Raw genomic sequence first — 23,791 nt, forward strand, 5'->3', positions numbered from 1 at the left:
AGTTAAGACTGGGTTAAGCAGCACTCAGTAGCAAGAGACACGAGGCTGGTTTTTGCCTTCTGAGTTTGATTTATGAAGTTCATCACATGCTTCACCCCGGGAGAAAATCAATAACCAGAGAATAAATATGCTTATTGAAGAGAGAAATGTCAAGCTTGAGATGAGACTTTGTGTGGTCGAGGGTTGTGATGCCTCACAGAACAACTTGAAACGTTCAGGACAAGGTTTTATCTGTCTCCCACAGCTAACGCTGAGCCTATCACTGTCCCTACCTGCCAGCCTGGTCCCTTTGTCCTTGTGTCTCTCTGAGAGCAATGATTCAGGCTGATGAGATCATCTGTCCTGCTGTTGTGCGTCAGTGTTAGGAGGGTAATGAAAATGCCTCAGTCACTAAAAGACCTTTGTGTATCAGTTTACCTTGTTCTCTGGGAAGGAAAGCTAACTTTTTACAAGCGTAAGGTGACTCGCAAACGTATTAGATCTCCCTCTCTTTCTCTCTCTCTCTCTGCCATTTTGCCAGGGCTAGACCTCATTAGCACAAATGCTATATCCAGTACAGATCACAGGCATTGTATTACATTCAGACATGACTGTACAAAGACACGTCACCCAAAGTCTCACACTTTTCACCTCCATTCAATTACTTCAGTGGTACACATCGACCAGAGTCGTTTAATCACTCTCTGCCTTCCTTTCTTTAAACTCTTGTCTGGTGTACCAAAATGAGGTCATGGTTTCTTTTTCAGGAGTTTTGAATCAAGTATTTTATGGACAAATTTAGTTAGAAAGTTAGATGACAGCTGACATTTGTTGAGAGAACAGGGAGCCCTTGGGAAGACCTTTTTTTCTGCCTTTTTTTAATAGCTTTATTGGACAGATCAGCTGAAGAGAGACAGGAAACAGGGAGACAAAGAGGCATGCAGCAAAAGGCCACAGGTCAGAACCAAACCCTGGGCCGCTGAGGTGAGGCTCTCTACATGGGGCACATGCTCTACTTACTAAACTGGTGGGACACGCTGGCACAGGGAGAATACAGGAAGATCACAGCTGGGCAGCAGGTCCAAACTTAGAGCCTTGTCTCTGTGCACCATGTGCTGCTCCGACCGACTGTGCAGAGATCAGATGCAGCTGCAGGGCTGTTTCAGAATAAACTCTTCTCAAAGTGCTGATTGCAGTAAAGGAACAGTATGGGACTCTTTTTGGGTGAGATTTCCTATGGCATTGAGTCATGAGTTTCGGTTTTTGTCTCTTCTGGAAACTCTGGGAACTTCTGGGAAATGTTGACCATGGGCCATGGGCAGCGCAGGGAATTGATTCCCAGTAACCCTCTGGCTTCGGCTTAGCATTCAAACTAACAGAATTGATTGTGATCACGCGTGGGAAGGCGGCAAACGATCATGTTCTTGGCATAGCTTGCTTGAATTTGCATGGATATTGCTTTATACTTGTATATAGTACATTTACAATTGTTTTCCTCCCTGTTATCAAGCCCACCTCCTTACAGACATGATTAAACTAATCAACCTGCTTGACGTACAGGGCCACACAACTCGTAGTTGAGATTTGAGAGGTGAACACATCGGGCCGTCTGCAAGCCTCTGTAACACATCTACAATATGTGCATCTTTAGAGAAGGATTTCAGTTCCAGTTTGAGTTGAAGCTCCCCTGGGCTACACCTTCCTGTTGAAGCTCATTGCCGGCAGGTGAAAAGAAGCGGCTGGTGACACCATGTGCCCTCTCAGGTAGCACATGTCTGTCTGCAGCCTCACCAGGCAAACAGTACAGATATCAGAGACGAGGACTGCAGTACAGAGGGAACTGTCTTTCCAAACTGGGAGAATGAAAGATTTTGAACTGTGTTTCTCTTGTCTTTGTGTCCCTACAGCATCTTATTTGCAGACATCGAGGGTTTCACCAGTCTGGCATCCCAGTGCACAGCGCAGGAGTTGGTGATGACTCTGAATGAACTCTTCGCCCGCTTTGACAAGCTGGCGGCGGTAAGAATGCATCACAGAATCCCACACATGTATTATACTGTATGTGAAGGCCACAAAATGTGCTCACATTTTCATTTTTGTACTTTTCTTCTGTAACTCTAGCTCTATTTGCTAAGCTGTTGTTCAAATACCATTGATAACACTAATGAAGCATGGCTTGATCAAGATCTTGTGTTATCTTGGGTGCTACTTATGAATGCAGTTACACTTACATAAGACATCAGATGGCAGACAAGCCTGATCTCATTTCTGGGGTTCCTTCCAGTGATTACGAATGAGGTGAACTCATTTTGGTTGTTACTGGTTATTGAGTTATTCTCCTCAGTGGGCTCACCGAACATCCTGCACATGTAATGGATAATTGGTAGTGAAGGACTGTGAAACAGCAAATAGGTCAGAGTTCACCTACTGTCACTGCAGCCTGCTGTTTATTCAATCTGTGGCTGAAACAGTTAATGTGCACACAGATGCATGTAGGCTGTGAGCGGCTCTTAATAGTGATTGCTGCACAGAGCTGCTGTAGCACTCTCACTCTCATCACTGTAGCAGTTTGGGTCACTGGCGATGTTATTGTCCTGATAGCATAATTGTGAAAACTTTACCTGGTGATGCATGATGTTCCTGGATCAGGGCAAGGAACTTAAAAAATAAAGAAGGGTCATCATGTCACTGAATCTTGCTCTGCCACCAGACTGCGGTGACAGCTGTATTGAAGTCTATGGGAGATGATGGAGAATCACACTAAAACCCAACATGTCTACGTCGTTTGACTTCTGATGAAGAAATGCCTCCAGAAAGTGAAAGAACACACTTCAGATAGTGTAGATATGTTCTGTTAGTGTGTACTCCATGCCTCTCCCATTGATTTAAATTATGTTGTTACCAAAGCAGGATTCAGTGACGTGTTGACCCTTCCTTCTTTTTTAGCTTCCTTGGTTCAGGGCTCACCTCTGATACTGCTGAGTTTAATACTCAGATAAAACCTGCAGCCTACAGTATGAACAGTAAAGCCAGTCAGCGGTTAGACTGTGAACCAGAGTAGTAGGTCAGAGCACAGGCTCCTCAAAGGTCATGCACATGAGAGGGACTAGAGGAGTACAGTAGTAGAGGAGGACTGGCTCTTTGAACCTCCTGCTCACAAGAAGGATACGATGAGGACACGCTGTTTTGAAGTGCATGAACAGAGAAGCAGTAGCTACATGGAAAAATAAATTCTTGAGGCATTTGTGATATTTTAACTATCTCAACTGTCTGCATATTTCATTTATTATTAAAACAGTGGTAATATAGTTCTGAATAATCCATGAGATAGTTCTTATCTTTCAGTAGCAGAATATTTTAAGTACAAGCTGAAGGAGGAGGTGCTGAGACAGTGATCAGACAAGTCATGGAGAACACATGACACTCAGTGCAACTGCCCCCACAGGAGGGGAGCCGACTGCTTCATTAACAATGAATGGGACTGTCAGAGCAGAGCAGCAGACTGGATGCAGTCAGTGTGGACAGGGTGTGAAACATTCGACTGAAGACTGTTACTACACCTTCTCTGGCTCAGCATCTGTTTGTTCAAAAACAATTCAGTTTGTAAAATATTTGGTGAACTATGGCATGCGTCACACTGTACTGGACTGTAGAGTAAAGCAAAAGGAAACACGTGCTATGCTAAAGTAGGTATATTTTGTCAGTCTTTCTTACAATCTTTGCTTTTTGCTTTTTTGAGTTATTGGATAATTGTATTCTAAAACATATGAAATAAAGCAATCAGAAGAGGAATAATCACCTTTTGTAAGGAAACAACATCGCTAGAACACAAACTTTTGTTTATGCGTCACAGGCCAAAATGATTGGGAACTATCGACCGGTGTTATAGTCAAGACCACGTAAACAGAGGCCAAGTCATGACCATGACCAAGACCAGAGTGTTATCGAGGCAAGACTAAGACTCTGAGGGGTTGAGACCAGGACCAGACCAGTGCAAGTCCCATGCAGACTACATGACACACTTACAATAAAATGCAGAACATCCAAACCAAAGTCACGCTTAATTAATCTCAGTTATTCACCTCTTGTATTGCCATATATACAGTACTGTATTTACTGTATGTGCATATGTATTATATACAAAGAAATGTCTTGATGAAATAAAGCCAGTTGAAATTTCGCAGTCGACAAAACATTCCTGGAGCTTCACAGTAAAACAGTGTTGCAGCATTCTCGTAAACAACTGAAATAGCTGGAGACTTGTGCCGTTTTTCCACCAGCACTTGCTGAGTCAAACCAAGCCACGCCGATTTGCTTTTCCATCACCAGTCTTACTGCGGCGAGTTGAGCCAGGCCGCGCCTAGCTTCTAACTGAACCTCTTTAGTTTCTCTCGTCCTGTTTGTACTTTTAAACATCTGCTGTGTTTTACTGTTTTTAAGAGTCATGTTTAGTTTTTGCTGCTGAAAACACAACATTTCCTGTAAGGCTGCTTCATCATAAAAGCTTTTAATGAGTAAATAACAGGGGGCTTTTATTGTGAAGAAGTTATAGTAAATGAAATGTGTTACTGAATTAGCGGAGCTACTTTGTTAGCGGGGATTCTTCGATAGTACTGTGGGGATCGAGACAAGAGCGTCAATAAGACACACCTTCCAGCAGGTAGCCCAGTTGTGGTGGAAATGTAAATTTCAAACCGAGTAGAGCCGGGCCGGCAGATGTGATGGAAAAATGGCATAGGATTATGTTGGATAGCTCATCCAACATAATCCTAGTCTCGGGAAGCCCAGAGATCCAAAATTGATTAGACAAAACATTATTTATGTCCTCAATTGAAGTTTGTGCACCCGCTTCAGATAGGGTGCACGTTAATGCTTTCAGCTTAGCAGCTACAATGAAGATCTTGGCTTTAAAAAGGGTGTAACAAAAAGGTCTCCTCAAATCAATTTTGGATCACAGGGCTCCCAGAGACTTGGATTACACCGGACAAGCTGTATGGAGCCATTTTTTTCCCCATCTACTTCAGTTGTTTAGGAGAATTCTGCAACCCTGTTTTGCTGTGAAGCTCCTGAAATGTTTTGTGGACTACGTATCTTTATCCAACTTCTCATCTGCGTAGGAGTGACTAGATAATGACTGAATTTCCATTTGTGGGTGAACTCATCCTTTAAGTGAATTCATGCTAAACCCCTGAATTTCCCTAAAAACCCAGTTATCATGTGAGATGGTGGATGGAAGGCTTAAATGGAGAAAGAGAGATGCATTTTCATTTAGCTAGCTTAATGTGTGGACGTCTTACACATCGGCCTTCACTTCATTTGGTCCTTGTCTCAGTGTGGTTACTTTGCCCACAGATAAAACTCTAAATACAGTTGGGTAATACATTTCCTCCAATGCTAACATAAATACAAACATGTGCACAGAGTTCCAGCTCCAAAATATCTGCTTCATATCAGCCATCAGTGTCCTGCAGCCAGACATGTGTTCTCTAATATCTGAACCACAGCTTCATAGAGAGCACATTCATGAATATTGATATTTTCTTTTTCTTATCCACAGAAGCTTCATTGTTTGTCCAGCTAACACTCAATATATGACATTTGTTTATGAAAGGTGCAATAATGTGCTAATCAATATTTATGAGCGAAGCAGGCATTATGAGCAGGAAACGTTGCTCCTGACACTTTTATGTCCATGCCAGATGTGCCTTGTATCTGCGTGTAGACCAGCGCGCACACACACACACTCACACTCACACTCACGCACACACACACACACACACACACACACACACACACACACACACACACACACACACACGCACACACACACACACACGCTCTCTGTCTGCACTGTTTACACAGTGGGTCTTTTTGTATCTTCCCAGAGCCATGGGCTAGAGAGACACTCAGGTGGCTATCATGGGATAGAGAGTGTTTCACAAGAACACATACACTGCCAGTGGGTCTTTGATTCTGAGGTTAATGTGTTAAACCAATGTTAAGATGCAGCTATTGTGGAATCGTGCTTCTTTTTATCCATCAATGTTTCCTTTTAGTTGTTTGAATGTGCAAAGATTCAGCTCGATGGCCGAATGCACAACATTAAAATCTCATTTTAAGGTTGATTTAATAAAACAGTTTATTAGACTTGGAGCAACATACTTGCAGAAGTATACTTTAGGAGTCGGGTTTTCTGACCAGCTGGCAAATATGAGTCCAATTTCAACTCTCCTTTTAGATTGCCTGGTGTCCACTTATATCCGGCTCTTTAGAAATGTTCTACTTTACTAATAATAATACTAATAAAATAATAACAATAAAAACACTGAGCTTAAAGTTGAGTTGCTAATAAGCTCTGTACGAGTAAAGTGGATTTCTCTGTGGGTTAAACGAGCTTCCCCCTTCACATTACATGTGGTATGATCCATTGTTATGTTAAAAATACTGATGAGAGCAGCTGAAGTTATTGTTACTGAGAGTCTGAGAAACAAGGGCATGTATAACTTGCAAATTTGTGATGATGATTAGCTGTAGCAATGAGGCTTTGACTGTGATGAGCATTTTAAGGTTGAATGTTCTCCTGCCATTTTAGAATTAAACATTTCTGTAATTATATTAATGAACTATTAATTATTAAGTATTTAAATTTTGTAAAAATGTATTCTAATACAGTTACTACTATTACTACTACAGTTACTACTTACCTATTGTATCTGCATGTTTACAGACTGGTGTGTTGTTCTTTATTCTAAAATTGTAATCCTGTCAGGTATCATTTTTTACTGAATGTATCTGTAATCTAATAACTGCATTATTCTACATAATCCAGTAAAATGTATTACTCCCCAAGCCTGACATGTTTGAGGGGGAAATGTCAACCGTGAAACATGTTTTTCAGAATAGCTTCTGGTCAGTTTTATTAAGTTACAGTGGTGGTTTGTGAGAGTATGATGATCCTTAAAGTACTGACCTAAGGTCATTACTGTAAGCAGTGGCAGTGAAGGAACACTGCAGCAGTTCTGGCGTGCTGTTTCAGAGGTTTGATTTTTGCTCTTAGACGTTTAGTAGTTTAACAATCCCCTCCCTCCTCCTTGCGTCACCACATGAGCGCTCAGCGGTGATCTCCAGACACAGCAGCACACAGGACGATCCTGCTCTCTCAGGACCGCTCTTTATGGAGTTCTCTCCATAAAGAGCTCATGACTTACAGATTTTCTGCCACACAGGTGAACTGTGAGCTACTCGTTAGATATTGAAAATGATTGGATATGCATTTACATACAGTATAACCCTTATTATGCAAGCACACACACGCTAAAAATCTCAGGTCCTCCATATACCTCCAGCACCTCTGACAGCCAATAATATTAAAGTCTTAATGAACTTATGGGGTGTGGTCTTTCCTGACAGGAGAACCACTGTCTGCGGATCAAGATCCTGGGAGACTGCTACTACTGCGTGTCTGGGCTGCCAGAGGCGAGGGCCGACCACGCCCACTGCTGTGTGGAGATGGGGATGGACATGATAGAGGCCATTTCGTAAGACTTCCACCCTGGTTCAGTGGTTAACATGTGACTGCAATAAAAATGGCTAAATATGTGAAAGTCTGAAGGAAGCTGTTGTCTCCAGTCTGCTTCAGAGAGCACAGCCGGCGGGAAAACCACTGGATGGATTAATGGATGATATGATTTAGATATTTTTCATGGGAATTATCGTATATGCAGTGGGAGCAGTAATTGATAACATCACTTGTTATACAGGAATACTTTTCTGTTACACATCTAAAAACTTCTGGTGCTCCTGCTCTTTTTTTCATATCTCAGTTAGCTCCTGTAAATGATCCCAAAGACAAACTGACATCTGACATCCATCTTCTCAGGGGTTGAGGTTACGGTTTAAGGCTCGAGGCTGACACATGGTTGTGAAGGATGTATAATGTCTGTCTGTTACACAATCCCCAAAGGGCCAGCCAGTTCCTCCGTGTTTTTCATTTGTTCCAACAGTGACCCAAGTTTTTAAGCAGTCGCAGCTGACCTGCCTAAATCTGCTCTGTTAGCATCATGCCCGCTATTTATTTATCCATTCCCACTGATGCTGGTCAGTGTAGTACGGGTCTATATCTTCCCAGCTTCAGATTAATGTGTTAAACCTTTTAAATCTGCTGTTAAAGCATACTTTCACCTAAAATCACAACTTACTTTTCTCACAAGAGCAGGCGTATCATTAGCTGCATAGAAAAAGCACCGAGTTAGAAAGACACACAGTACTAAAAACACTGCTTTAAAAGCGATCAGCGTGTGTTACCAAAGATGTTGGCAAAATTATAAATAATATATTGTAGATTATTGTTTGCGGATTATTATTTTTGTCACGTTAGAGATCATTCACCGTCATTTTTCATGTTTTTTGCAGGCTGGTACGGGAGGTGACTGGAGTGAATGTGAACATGCGAGTGGGCATCCACAGCGGCAGGGTGCACTGTGGGGTGCTGGGACTCAGGAAGTGGCAGTTTGATGTCTGGTCCAATGATGTCACACTAGCCAATCAGATGGAGGCTGGGGGCCAAGCTGGGTATGTCTCGCCAGTTTTAGTCTACATCAAACCGACTATAAACTAGTCCACTTTGCTCAAACTGTCAGTGTGTTCCAATACCCATACTACCATACTGTTTAGTATGCCAGAAAAAGACTCAGTATGTCCCAATACAAAGTATGTGAAATGCAGTGTGCCAAAATATGAGGATGTCCGACTACATCCGGTCATATTTTGCAGTATGAAAGCCAGCATGCTTTTCTGACCCACAGTCATGCAAATATAAATAAAGCAGCGAGAGCACAAACATCTGACAGAATGACAGATGAAAACACATTTAAGTGTCAGAACTACGTTCTTTGTACTATTTGGTGCTAAGGCTGAGACAGATACAGGAGCCAGAGGGTCAAAGTTCAAGGCGCACTGTCATGACGAAGTAATATGTCCCAATTGTATGCATACTGCATGCAACAGTATGTACTTTGTAAGGTCAGCTGCAGTACGCACTACAAGTAAACAGAAAAAGTATTCAATTTGGAATTCACCCTATATATGCTGCCTGTAGCACTGTACGTTTGAATATTCAGTATCTGAATGATGAACATTTATGTGGGTGATCTGTGTGTTGTTCCCATTTCAGGCGTATCCACATCACTAAGGCCACTCTGAATTATCTGAATGGGGACTACGATGTGGAGGCGGGAGCAGGGGGAGACAGGAACGCCTTCCTGAAGAAGCACAACATAGAAACCTACCTCATTGTGGGCTGCAGTCAGAAAAGGGTACGGTCCACATTAATGTCTGAAACTGCAAAGTGCACACATAATAAGATGCACAGTATTTAGGTCTGATTAATTTAAATTTCTTAAATTTAAAGCTGTATTCATTGAAATCTAGCCACTAGGGGGCAGAAGGCCTCCACTACAAGCCTTTGTGATCACCTTTAAAGTTGTTATGGCGACTGTATTCAAATAATAGTCAAGCAGAAGTACAAAGTATTCTTCTTAAACACGACTCAGAGTATTAGTTACTTTTTAACCGTTGATGTTTAAGACATTATCAATAGCAGACATTCAGTCAAAGGAGTTTCGGTTTCTCCAACTCTTCGGTCTAAATGACTCGTGCTCTGTTCTGCTCAGTGGTCACCTCCTAAAACCTGCTGCAAAGTTCTCTGTCTTTGTCTGTATGTCAGTTTTCTTTGGCCCATCGGTGATCGGATAGTGTGACTGAGTAGATTACATAGTGTACGAGTAAAATTACAGACTTGAAAAATACTCGTGAAAGTACACTTACGCCCCTTTCACACATGCATTGTAACTCTGGATTTATCCAGAGTTTACCTCTGCATCATTTGCTCCAGACTCACCCAGCCAACTCTCTAGTCCTAAGTCCAGGTGAACCACATGTGTGAACAGAGCAGACATGTCTGGAGTGAATTTACAGCGAGTGAGTAAACGTGTCAACGATATGTAATCCTCCGTGTCAGTGCTGGTTTAATCAGCTGTGACACATACTCAAAAGTACACCGGCACATGTGGAAATGACGTTTAAACTTCTCATCGTCAAAGTTCTGCAAAACATCTGCAGAATATTTCCGCTCTTTTGTATATATTGCAGATACGCCCAAATACATGTAGTATTAATATCAACGCAAAACCAGTCATTGCTATGGAGAAGTCTGTAGCGTCCCAACAGGCGCCGCCCGTCGCCCAAACCACACGGAGTATTTCCGACATGTGTGAACACGTCTGACACGGACTGTCTCCTGTTGTGTGCTGCACGTGTGATACTGTCCAGAGTTCATATGAAAGCAGAGACTGCTGTAATGTGCTGTAAAACCAAAACAGTGAGCTAAAAGAGGCTGAAATAGCTCATTTATTGCAGTCATAATGTAAGAAAAGTTTAATAAATACAAAAGAAAAGAAAAAACTGGAATATGTTGATATCTGTTTTCTGATTATTAACAAGTAGTGTAAAAACTGGGTAAAAAAACAAACAAAAGCCAATGGAAATACCAGTTATAGTGCAAGCCCTCTGAAGTTTCACCATTTATTGATTTTCAACATCTCTCAGGCTCTGATTCACAGCATAAACAGATGCATTTTACATTTCTCTTAAATTTCTCTCTTCCAGTTTGCTGTCCTCTTCACTGCAGGCTTTGATTTACTGTACAATGTGCTGAAAAGCATCCACAGCTTTCTGATGATTGGACACATCTGTGTAAAAAACTGTCTGCTGCCTTTGAACTGTGTGCATTTTTTTGTTGAAATCACCAGAAGACAAAGAGCCTTAACCATGTGACAAATGTGCGTGTGGCACCATTGACTAAGCAGTGTGTTAATGTGCAGCTGAGGGCTGCTTCTACATGTGTATTAACAACATAATGCAGCTCACCAACAATCCACTGAGACTATCTCTGTGTGGGCGATGAATTATTCTGAAGCTAAAAACGAGATAAGACATTTTTGGTAAATCATCATAACAAAATTTAAAGTGCTCTTCCTAATGGAGCTCTCTTTTTAAAAACACACAGCCAGTCCATATTGTACATATCAGTGTTTATAAAGTGGGATGGGGTCCCTTGTGAACTGCGTTTGGGAGAGGAATGAGTTCATCTGTTCCTCGCTGCGTGAGCTCCGGTTTGTTTATGACTGGACTGTTTCTAATCAGCTGTCTTTGTCCTCCAGCAGGATCACAAGCTGTGACTATAGATAGCATGTCATGTGAAGTGATATCCTCCTCTCATTTCGCTGCTCATGCTGTGAGACAGAAGGATGATTGTGCGGTCTAATTATTTCGGCTACTTTTTATATTTTTTACTTTTGAAAAGGAACATCCTGGAGTCAGCGTGCTCTTCTAATATCAGATCTGTAAGAAATAAAACAGTTACAGATGACAACTCCGGAAAGCATCTTATTACACAGCAACCAAACTGATTATTTTCCTTGAGCATAAAAATACACACATAATGAAAGCTGGTGCATGCTTTTAGTTACTGCTCCTCACAGTGTGATGAGTCTTTAACGTTGGTGTCTGCTGTGGGAGGAGATCTTCGTCCAGTGCTTTTTGTCAAAGTCTTCCCACCAAACATACAACAGAAATATGGCAATCTATGTTTGTTTCCTGCTGCCTTGGTTTTATATAATCACTGTGACAAACACAAGTTTATGATACTTACATATTTTGTTCATCAAGATAATCTTCACAGATGAACACCACTTTATGATTTTCAAGTGTAAATAGAAGCTAATGTTGGTGGCTCAGTCTGTACAGAAGCTTTGTCCCTGCTGCAGTGACCCAGGGTTCGAGTCCAACCTCTGGCCCTCTGCTGTGTGTCATCCCCCCTCTCTCATCCTGTTTCCTGTCAACTCCTAAGCTGTCCTTTCAATAATGTCATGAAAGGCCAAAAAAAAAGAAAAAGAAAGCTAATGTTAGGCTATAAACAGACTACATCACGGTCACATGACTTAAGCGTCACCACCACGAGGCATCTTACTACACAATCACTATACAGGTTTTCTATAAACTGATCAATGTACAAGTTGTAAAGTAGAGTTAGAATAGTTTGTAACTGAAGTCGACCTGTAAAGACAGACTATAAGTTATAAGTATGTTGATAAAGTGTTTCAATGCATTACAGACATGGGCTTCATACAAAGGGTTACCAGCTATTCTCTGTTTCCTATTTTTGTATCACATTGTTTAAATCAAATCAAATCAATTTTATTTATATAGTCCAAAATCACAACCACGTTGCCTCAGTGGGCTTTACAATCTGTACAGCATCCTCTGTCCTTAGACCCTCGATTCAAGTGAAGAAAAACATTGAAGCATCGCCAAGTGGTGCCCGAGCCACACAGCCTCCTCTCCACCAGGGTGACCTGGAAGAGGACAGGCCACACAAGATAATTAGCAATACAAAATCCAACAAGATGTAAAAGGGTTTAGTACAGATGTGAGGAGATAGTAAAACAGAAGAGAGCAATGATTGTTCCAGCTGTTCAGTGAAGCTGTGATGGTAGGTACAGATATTGTCAGTAGTAGACCCAATTACTGCTTTAAAATCAGCCACGAAATCAGATGATCCAAATTAAGATCCTGGTGAAGCTTCAAGCTTTTTCCATCTAAGTGGAGACAAACTTTTAATTGCTTTTTTTTTTTTTTAATCCTGGTTTTAAAAGTGTGAACCTCTGGAACATCCTGAAGTCGTGTAACCTTTCCTATACTGTAGAGGAGATGCATGGTTTATATATAGGCTGTTGTTCATACTATACAATAAAGAGTTCCGAGTGTATCATCTAACCAAGTCACAGTTACCCCAAAGTCATCACATTTACACCAATGACATAAATTAAGACTAAAAATACTGCAGTATAAAATTACTTGCATGTAAAAATCATGCATTAAAAAAAATTAAAAGCACAGAGCTATTCACTAACTACAACTGAGTAAAAAAAGCAATTTCTTCTTCCGAATCTAGTGAAGTAAAAGTACAAAATAGCACGAAATATTAATATTCAAGTAAAGTACAAGAACCTTAAATGTGTACTAGAGTGCTTGAGTAATTGTACTTAGTTAACTTCCACCACTGGAGGTCGATGGTGAATATGAAAAAAATGATCTTGGTCCATTAGAGGCCAAATAGTCAGCTGAACCAGTTGTCATAGAACTAAACAAGAGAAAGATTTAATGTCTGTAAATAAAGTTTATTGGTCTGAACCAAAGATTTAAAAAATGTTCCTCAGCATGTACTGAATACATTTTAATCATTCTCTGTATCGTCATTTCTTCCAGAAAGAGGAGAAGGCCATGATAGCCAAGATGAACCGACAGAGGACCAATTCTGTGACCCACAACAGCGGCCACTGGACTGACCGTCCGTTCTACAACCATATGGGCGGCAACCAGATCTCCAAGGAGATGAAGCGGATGGTGAGGAAGATTTAAAAAGTGCTCATTGTCGTTTTCAAAGTGTCAGGACCTTCTGCTCTGTTGAGCTGCTACCATGGCTGTCACTGTTGTAAGAGTGCCACAGCCAGGTGTGAGTCTCCTGTCAGTATCTCATCAGCCCTCATTTGTCGATGAAGCCAACACCTTATTAATACCCATAATCCTTTGATCTGTGGCCCTGATAAGCAGCGGCGATGGCCCTTCACGACACACTCCGCCTCTCACACCTCTCCTCTGAGAAGCTCTCAGGAGCACTCAGGGAGACAACAGCAACATGTGGGCGGCCACGATGAGGCGAGTAGCACAACACATTGTGGGTCCACTGCTGCCAGTTGAGCAGGCGGGAGGGAAAAGAGCCTCGTCCTCTGAACGTCAGCCTCTCCTGGCTGATTTAGATTATTTAGGAAAAGCCTGAAATGTGATGTAACCATATAAAGATTCATTAATTTACGTACTGTAGCTCTCTCTGCTCAGCTGACCCTGCAAACAGAGTGACTCACTCAGTGAATGGATGCACCCACACCTGACACACACACACACACACATACACACACACACACACACACACACACACACACACAGGGAACTGTTCAGTGTTTATTCTCATATCATCATTCCACCCACCGCTCTCAGTCAATCTGTTACAGGGAAGACTGTGAGCTCGTAGCACACTTCTGAATAAGTTTTGCAATGATAGTAATTGTTATTTGACCCTCAGACTACCTTGAGGAAAGCACAGTTTAAAGGTAGAATTCTATGAAAAAAATGTTTGTGTATCATCAGCACTGCAATATTGTTATTATATTATATTATTATATCATTCCAGTTAAAATCCATTCCAGTCTCTTCCAGTAGGTCATCTTTTGTTTTTCCTGTTGTTTTCTAAATGTGTCTCACACAAGTCTACCAACTTTATTGAGCTGAAATACTGAATAACTTGAGAACCACTTTAATGATTTGTGTCAGAAATATAGTTACAGTGAACATTGGTGGGAAAAATCGTTTGTTTCAGAGGGATGCTCGTTCTATTGTTGATCAAGCTCTTGTTCATAGGGTAAGTTAAATGTTGGCTAAATGTAATGTTTCAGACTGTATAACGTGCACAACCCAATTGCCGGAAAAAAGGCTAGTTAAGCACGTTTCTGAGGAACCACAGATTTGTTCGAACTGTACGTTTCTTTCTGTTGCAACTTTACGTTTGTGAAGGTACAATTTTCTATTCCTCTCTTGTCACAGCGCTGTGCTTATGCTCTGGTTAGGTTTAGACAAAACATCATGGTTTGGCTTAAAATATCTGTTTTTGTCTTCATAAATACAACTTGAGATATCCCAACTTCCCATGAAAATGTCTGGTTTTGCTCACCACAAACTCTGACTTATCAGTGGTGCTAACATACATGTAATATCCTGGTGACTGAGCCTAACATGGGTTCTGTATAGAGCTGATAATAAACTTTCAATCAGCCAGGCAGAGCAGTGTATATTTCAAACTGTGCAAGTCCCATTTGATAGTTAATGCATTTATTATACTGTATGTGAGGAGGCCAGAGAAGTCATTTCAACTTACAGCCAATATAATGACTAATGGAAACACTGCTGTGACATACAGGCATACATGATATTATAACATTTATACTGGCTTTATGACAGTTACAGACTGCATGAGGCTATTTAAAAACTTTTCATTTCTATCTACAAAACAGTTAATTTGTGCTCAGTTAAACAATTTGTGTGCATGGATTGCCACATCAGTTATTTTTATATGCTTATTAGTTTGTGTATTTTTATGTGACACATGCTGTGGTAGAAGTTCTGATTGGAAGAAAGGCAGCAACAAGTGGGTGGTTAGCAACAGCCAATATAACCGAGCAGACATAGAAAATAGTGCCACCTACTGAAACTCCAAACACAAAATGTCAGGTAAAAAAAACAACAAAGTGGTTTACAGCTGTTCTTTTTTTTTTTTACAGTAAAAGCAGAAACACTGCAGCAAAGACTGTCCAGTAATCCAAAACCTCCAGGAACAGGCTTATCCACTGTCGTCCTGGATGAGTACATTCAATTACTGCTGCTGACATCACATCAGCTGCTGTGATGTTTCTTCTTCGTTTGCATAATATCAGTGTGTCACCAAAGTGTCTGTGTGTTCAGTACGCCCTGACTAAATGAGCCCCTCCAACGTTTGCAGAAGCATTAATGCTCCTGACATCAACTTCATTTGCCTCAGTTCCTCATCTTCCTGCCTATCACTCTCTCCCTCTCTATCTGCGTGCTGCTCATTAATCACCAGGCGAGCGTTGAAGATAAAGAAAGTTGTAGAGATAGAGTTGTAGAGAGTGATGAGTCAAAGACGCACAGAGGGCATGAGATAGACTCTTTGTAGACAGTGTTGTTATGGAAGGATATTCTCTCTTGATCTGTGTATCCGGACACAGATGGAGCTGAGCAGTGGACTGTAAAAGACTTCTGAGGCGTCCTGGAGTACACATGAACTTTCCTTTACTAATGTTTCTTCAGCTGCTCTCATGTGTTGAGAAGATGAAAGGGAAGCGTGGAACCAGCAGGAATGCCGCTATCATGATAATCGCATAATCGTCCTTTGAGAGAAAAGCCGAATATTTGATGGTTCCAGCTTCTCAACTGTAAGAATTAGCTGCTTGTTGTCATAGATGATCTATAAACTGAATGTCTCTGGGTTAGATGGAGAAGAGAAGACATCATTTTTTTCAGATGAATAATTCATTCATTAATCTATAATGAAAATAAGTGTCAGACTTTGTATTAGGACCAGCGATGCTCCATTTTCAGTGATGTACTTATCCAGAAGAGGGAGCTAGAGAGATGCATTAGATCACTTCATAATATAGTTGGAAGTGGACTTGGATGGATTAGTGAACAGGCCTGCCGGGCACAGGCCGAGGGGATCAGTAGACCCCAATTCCAGAGCCTCTGTATGAAGATAACAACTTGATGGAAAGAGCTCAGTGAAGCAGTGATGTCCTGATCACATTTTTAATCTTTCACTCCTTCATATTACAGCTGCACACTGTGATACACACATTTTATTAAAATACAGCAAGATAAAGCAATTATTGAAGAAAAGATTCATATGCATTTCTATTTTCTGTTCACTTGTTTCATTATCTATCTATCTATCTGTCTGTCCGTCCGTCCATCCATCTATCTATCTATCTATCTATCTATCTATCTATCTATCTATCTATCTATCTATCTATCTATCTATCTATCTATCTATCTATCTATCTATCTATCACTACACAGTCGCTTATGAAAAATTAAATCTAGGAATAACAATAAAAGTAGTGTGCTATACATTATACTTCTGAGTGAAGTAGGGAGCTGAGTGGCAGTAATTGATAATTATTTAATTTGAATCTTTGGATCACATAATAATACATCAAAAAAATGTTGGCATGATGATAATAACCCACAATCATCTCTCTGAACGAACAGAAAGAGTTATGACTTTAAAATAGGCTATGTCTGTTTCTCTTCTGTCTGGCTATGACTCACTTTTCACTCTTACTCAAGTGCTTTTTGAGGGGAAAAAGTACAACTAACAAGTAGTAAGACTCATCCTATTTGTCCCCGCTCAACTCTGAAACTTCTGCTTTTCATCTCTGTCTTATTTGACGTTTTCTATCCCTTCATCTGATCTCAAGAGCTAGATTGAAAAACTCTCACTTCCTTTTATAATTGCTTGTTGCTTGCTTTCTTTCTTGCTGTGCAGAGCTGAGAATAGGTGAGATGGTAACAGAGCGGTGCCAATCTTCAGCCCAGTTTGACTTTTATTTCCTGCTCACTTGTTTGCAGCTACAGGGAACCTTTTCCTTCACACCTCCTGTTCTACTTCATTTTCTTTGGCTCAGGCTCGTTATTATATCATCAGGCCTCCAAGGCATGTTATAGTCAAAATCACAGTTCCAGAGATGCATTTGATTTGATGATTTTGTTCAACTGAACAAACTGATGTGCAGTCAGATGGATGATTAGTGAGTTTTTGATTAAACAATTTATATCAAGAATGTTAAAATGTTTTGTAGCAATGGTTCAATAGAAGTTATAGTGCCATCAAAACTATAACTGAGTATTGTTGTATAATTCATATTAATTAGTTATTTAAGTAAACTGAATGTGTTTACTGTAGATCAACAATTTATCTGCAAGTGTGAAACTGTGGAAGTTAATGTTGAGCCGATTTCTTTTGTTTTCAACAGATGAGCTGGAAGATTTATGTGATGTTTTTTTTTTAATGTTCATAATTTAGCGGTTATTGTTATTGTCGCTCAGATAGTCAGTAAAAAAAATAAAAGTTTTCAGAGCCGAAAGTGATCCTTAGATCACTTCTTTGTCCAGACAACAGTCACAAATCCAAACATATTCAGAGAAAAGCAGTAGTTTTTATATCAGAGAAGCTGGGACCAGCAAATGTTCAGCATTAAAGCTTTATGATGTACAAATATTTAAAACATAATAATATGTTGTCCTTCACCAAAGATTTCTCAGCCACTTCAATGAAGGTGTAAAGTTTAAAAGTGAGCCCCGTCTGGTGGAAACAGGTGAAGAGTGAAGTTCCTACAGTGGGTGTTGCTGTCAGACTGATTCAACACTAGAGGAGGCCATTTCCAGCTAATTGTATTTTTTCCTCTGTTTTCTGTCTTGCAGGGATTTGAAGACCCCAAAGACAAGTGAGTAGTGACTGAATCTCAACAGTAGTGAGTCTTATTTTCTCTAAGCCTGCTCTCTGTTTTACCTTTCTGTCTCTTTGCCATGTAGTTGGACCTGGTCTTATTCACTGTAGGCAGAGATGTTGGAAAAAGAACAGAATCAATGGGCCACTTTGAAATCGATAACAAACATGAGCCCAGAAAGGAAATGTAATTAGCGCTGTTACTGACTGCTGAAAGGTCAGAATGAATGGCTTTTACGTTACGTTTGAGTCACTGGGGATTTTTTAGTGAATGAGGTCTCAGGTCAGAGATCAGATTACACTGACGGTGTATTTAAACTGTACGAACTGTGGGAGCCGATGACTGACTCCTCTGCTTTCTTCTGAAGCACGTTTGCTGTGAGCTCACACTAATGCTCCTACAAACACATTAGTGGGAAACACATTATGGCTGATATAAGCACCCAATTTGGTCACAAGCATGAACAAGGTACAGATGGTGACATTAAATCACGGTGCACCTGGTTACTGAGCACAGGGGAAGCTATACGGCCTGTATCAGACAAACGGCTGCAATTCAGTTCAACTTTAAAGTTCCTGCAGACACATTTTAAAACATATTCTAAAAACATTTCCTGTCTTTGCTGATTAAAGTGTAGCAGAGTTGGTTGAACCCTTTCAGAAGTTGAGTCTGCTGGGTTTTTATGAGCTCACCTGAAATACTTAAATTCATTCAACACTCCAGGAAAAGACAGGGGCTTGACAAAATAATGTTAACAACTGATGTACAGAGATCTGAATCACAGCGGCCATCTGAACCCCCTTAGAATAATGTTAAAGCCGCCCTTAATTTCCCAGTAATCTTGTTAATTGTGTGGTAAACACTATTTTCTGCCAAATTTAGAACAGTTTTGGGTATTTCACACCAGAGATTTCCATCTGTGCCTGTTGGTCTGTTTTCTACAAGGGGTTTAGTTGGACAAACTTGTAGCCAATGAAAGAATCAGTCAATCAATTTTAATTAGTGCAGAGTCCCCATGCAGCATTGTTCCAATACACTTCTTTTCAAAAGAATACATGGGACACAACAAATAGCAAGCAAATAAAGAAGTTAAACAAGATTAAAACCATCGATTTTAAAAGGATTAGCGCCCGACCAATACACAAGTTTTTGGTCTGATGCCAGTATAGCTATTGAGGCGAAAAAAATCAGATCTCGATATACTGGCAGATACTAGTTCACTTTTTGAGTATTGATCCGTCAAATGTAATTATCAAACACTTGTGACAAAGAAATGTAACAAAGACAGAACATTTTACAATTTTCTGAAATGACATCATGACATCAAATAGTAAACTTCACTGGGAATTAAATCCTTTTTAAATGACTCCAAGCATGGTTTTCTGCATTATTACCATAAAAAAAATGTTCATATCGACACATATCAGACAACTTATGCATCGATTTTGATATATGTCTGATTATCTGGGTTTGTTATTAAGATTAGAAGCCAAATTTTTGAGGGCGTTCAAAAAAAAATTCAAATGTTGGTCATTAAAGCTTCCCTGAGCAGCACCCAGTCATTAGTTTAGGTGTGAGATCACTTATTGTTGCAGTTTCTGTGTCCATTATTTGTTGTCATGGTTTTTGACACCGCTAATGTTCACCAGTGACCTTGCAGCTTTTCTGCCTGATGCATCTACATATTTGTCCACAAAGTGACTCTTTGGAGCGCTTTAAGTCATCTCATGTTGCTATAGAAACCCAGATCTGAAAGTCATGATTGTCAGGAAGTTTATATAGCTTGTAACTGCTGCTAATTAGCATTCAACTTGATATGACGCACCTGTCCAGCAGTGTTTGTTATTGTCTTCAGAGTGCTTTTTCACAAAGTGTTTTGTCATATTGTCTAAATTCAAAGATGATATCATCTAAGTCTCAGCTCTGGCGGGTAAAGATGTTCATAAAGTGGTGCAGTGACTCATCTCATCCAGAGCATGAGACAGACAGAGGAGGGGATGTTTAACACAAAGGCTGTCAGCGATCAGAAAGCTGCAGTCACTTATGAAGAAGTTGTCCTCCTCCTCTGTATCTGTGAGTTTGTTCTGACATCACACAGCGTCCACGCTGACAGCCTCTGCTCCGGGCTACAGCACAGATCCTGCTTCTTATGCAGACAGCTTTTGGAGCTGAGAGCAAGTACATGCTGCGTTTTTATCCTGCTCGAATAGAAAGCATCACTAGATACCATATCACAGCTTAGTTTGCAAATCTGTCTGCACAGCTGGTGCAGTCAGAGGCCTGTTGTCGTCAGCAGTCACATTTTTAGTCCATTTATGAGGAGCTAGAGATTTGACTGAGTCTGAAAATCATCCCTGACCAATATCAGACCCATGACCTGAGGCAGACAGTCAGACTCCATGTCTACTTTCTATAATAAAGGCTTAAAAAGCTCCAAAAATACTCGAGATGGTATAAAGGACTTATTTTACAGGCCCAGACATTTCATGGTAAGTAGGCGGCATTTACCAGGCATTTAATGAAAATTGCCCCAATATCTTTTAATAATTACATTTTACAAAAAGCAGTGAATAAAAAACTGGAAACCTCCAACTAGTTTCTGCCCCAACTTCTGCAGGTCAGTAAATCAAAGTGCATTTCACAAATTTCTATCACTTCAGCAGATCAGTCCAATTTCAGAACAATTTTCCTGAATGTCAACTTTTTTATCTTCCATCTTCTTTTTTTATCCACCACTAATTGCCCAAATATATTTCTGATTTTGTGTCTCATATTATAGCCAATTTTTCTCCTTACTTTATCTTACTGAAAGATCCTTATTTACTGTGGTGATCAGTGTCTTCTGCAGCAAGAAACACAATTGCTTTGGGTCCATGATGGCATAAAATCACCCAGATTTTCTAAGCGATTTTAAACCAATCTGCCTCTTTAAGAAGTCTGGGGTGTTTTATGGCAAAGATTAGGTAAAAAAAAAATCATGCTTATTGATTTTGTGCTATTAATGTTGCCCTTTTTGCTGCTTTATATTATAGCCTGTCTGTTCAAACCACTATCTATATATGCATAAACTGTCTTTTTGATTATAACATTTACCCAGCTATTATTTTTTGTTTGTAGAAAAATGTGGTCAGTCTGATGAAAAATTGAGGCTTCTGTTGCTTTCAGCACTTCATCTCAGTGTCCCCAAGCAGGTCAGACCAGCATGAATCGCCATCTGCCACAGAATCTTAAAAAACAACAACTTCACCAACAGCAGCAGCACCACAGAGTCATTTTTGTTCCCCTCATCCAAACCAAATACACTTTGATTCTGTTGTTCCATAAACAATTCCCCTGTTAAAAATTCCTAAAATTACATCTATCAACTCTTTCTCCCTCAAATGAAAAATAAAAAATCTATGCATATTGAAATATGGTCAAAGCAGCTGTAATCCATATTTTCATAATAACAATGTATCCAATTATGTAAAGACAATGCGATAGGTAACATAACTGTATTGATGAACCGACAGAGAATGTTGACCTACATGTGCAGCTTCCCTCGACTATACAGAGCGAGTTTCAGCTTATTGTATAACTGGCCAGTCAAAACTTAACTGCTGTGGTTCAGTCTTATTACTCTTATAGTGTCGTTTTAAAGCTCTACAAACTCACAGATTACTACTTGCTTGACAGAAAACAGCAGACAGACACAGATAGCTACTAGCTGATAATTGCCTCAAGGGGTAAATATTGGACTTACATTAGGCAGGTGGCCAAAAATATGACTCAAAATCAATGATTATGTTGCTCCCTGTGCTGTAAATGAGCAGCTGTTTGCTAATAAGTTTGTCCTTCCAACTTAAAAGTTCACAACTTGTTTCCACTGCTCCCAGGTGGCCAAATCAAATTTTGCAGGTTTCATATCAAAGTTTAACTGCTGGACACAAGATGTCTTCTTCACTGGAGCCCACTCTCAGTGTGTGTTCACTGGAGCCTTCACGTCCACACATCACTCTTGACTGGCCAAGCACAGAGAAACCCCCTAGTGTCAAACTGCACATACATTGTGCTGCACAGTGAAACATCTGAGTGAAGTCACAATTAGCAATAGACTGTATTCACACAGCGGCCATTTTCCTCTGACATCACACTCAACTGTAAAGATAATGGACTGTGAAAATGTGGTGGGACACTGACCCATATTTCATGGTATAACAAGATGTTACCTCCCGTTAGCCAACAGCTAATATTAGCATTAAAGCACTTCCAAGCTAAGAATACTGTTTGAAAGTTACAGATACGATAGCAAAGGCACAGCATCTGTAAGGGAAACACGCTGGATGTGATTTAACGGCAACGTTAGCTTGGAAATGGTTGAATGCTAACGTTGGCTAACATGTTATCAAATATATTGTCAGGAAGAAATAAACAACTGTCGGATTCCCTACATTTAGACAACTTGCAACCAGGAACACAACAGCATGACATTATCCTAGCATTTGAGCTTCCCACCCTGAGTGTTACATCAAAAATAAAATGGCTTCCGATGACCCATCCAACATAAATCAAGCTCTCATTACATCATATGTGCCGTCACACAGTCCTCACTGGGGCTCCCCTTCAGGAGCATGAACGTTTTGAGGACATAAAACAGAAACAGCCTTGCACATTATCGTAATCACTGCGATCACAGCAGCACGCCGTCTCCATCAGCTGCTTGGTGCTCGTCAATGAAGCTGGAGAACTTCAATCAGTCAAAGTGACACTTTGCAGATTCTGTGATTAGTCTAAAATGAACCCAGCTCATCAGAGTCTTTAGAAGTTGAGGGAGTGATGGTGTTTCAGGTCAATTGCCCCTTTTCATTTGGCGTAATAATTAGATAATTGTTACTGCACCTCAGGGTGGGTTATTAAGGTGGCCACACAGCGATTACAGATGATTTGCGGTACTTTCTAGCTTTTGAAAAGGTTGCAGGTGTTGAGAGTTTCCTGACAAGACACTGAGCAGACAAAGTTTAGCTGCAGAGCCTTTTCAGTTGTCCTGAGATGTAAATGTCACCCGGTCTCTTCTTGTGTTATTCAGGCATTTCATTTTCAGAAACACGCAGGAAAACCTAAACCCAGAGGACGAGGTGGATGAGTTCCTGGGCAGAGCCATCGACGCGCGCAGCATCGACCGTCTGCGCTCCGAGCACGTCAAGAAGTTCCTGCTCACCTTCAGAGAGCCTGACCTGGAGAAAAAGGTCAGGACGTAGACACACACACACACACACACACACACTGTGACACACACTGCTAATATTGCAGCAAGTAATTGGCCGTGACAAGCAATCTTCCCCCCGCAAAAAGCTCTCTCCTGCTCGCTCTTTTCTGTCCCTTGAGGAAGTCAGTCAAAGCAAAGTATAACAGAACGGGAGGAACTGTGTTTTAAAGGAGGAGACGGACACTAAAGGAAGGAGGAAGCAAACTGCTTCAGACAGTGAAGGGCAGGCTGAGAAGAAAGGATAACTTGGGTCGTCACAGTTGTCACTTTTTCAAGTTTCTACCTCTTTCCTCCTGTCATGGTAAAAGTGTGAGGAGTGAAAACTTAAAGCAGATCAAAGGGACTTTTGAACTGTCTGCAGAGCTGTTTTAAA

At 40.6% G+C, this 23,791-nt stretch overlaps 1 protein-coding gene across 1 annotated transcript in view; it reads left to right on the forward strand.

The window, feature by feature from the left end:
- The window catches only part of adcy5 (adenylate cyclase 5), a 97,911-nt gene that overhangs the window by 56,253 nt on the left and 17,867 nt on the right, over window positions 1-23,791 (forward strand). Inside the window, exons 4-10 of the mRNA XM_073474206.1 lie at window positions 1,887-1,998; window positions 7,390-7,517; window positions 8,392-8,550; window positions 9,152-9,293; window positions 13,306-13,443; window positions 18,148-18,170; window positions 23,239-23,398. Of these exons, the coding sequence (XP_073330307.1) occupies window positions 1,887-1,998; window positions 7,390-7,517; window positions 8,392-8,550; window positions 9,152-9,293; window positions 13,306-13,443; window positions 18,148-18,170; window positions 23,239-23,398 (862 nt within the window). The remainder of the gene's footprint in view (window positions 1-1,886; window positions 1,999-7,389; window positions 7,518-8,391; window positions 8,551-9,151; window positions 9,294-13,305; window positions 13,444-18,147; window positions 18,171-23,238; window positions 23,399-23,791) is intronic.

This window comes from Pagrus major, chromosome 9 (assembly GCF_040436345.1).
Source record: "Pagrus major chromosome 9, Pma_NU_1.0".
NCBI classification, from domain to species: domain Eukaryota; kingdom Metazoa; phylum Chordata; class Actinopteri; order Spariformes; family Sparidae; genus Pagrus; species Pagrus major.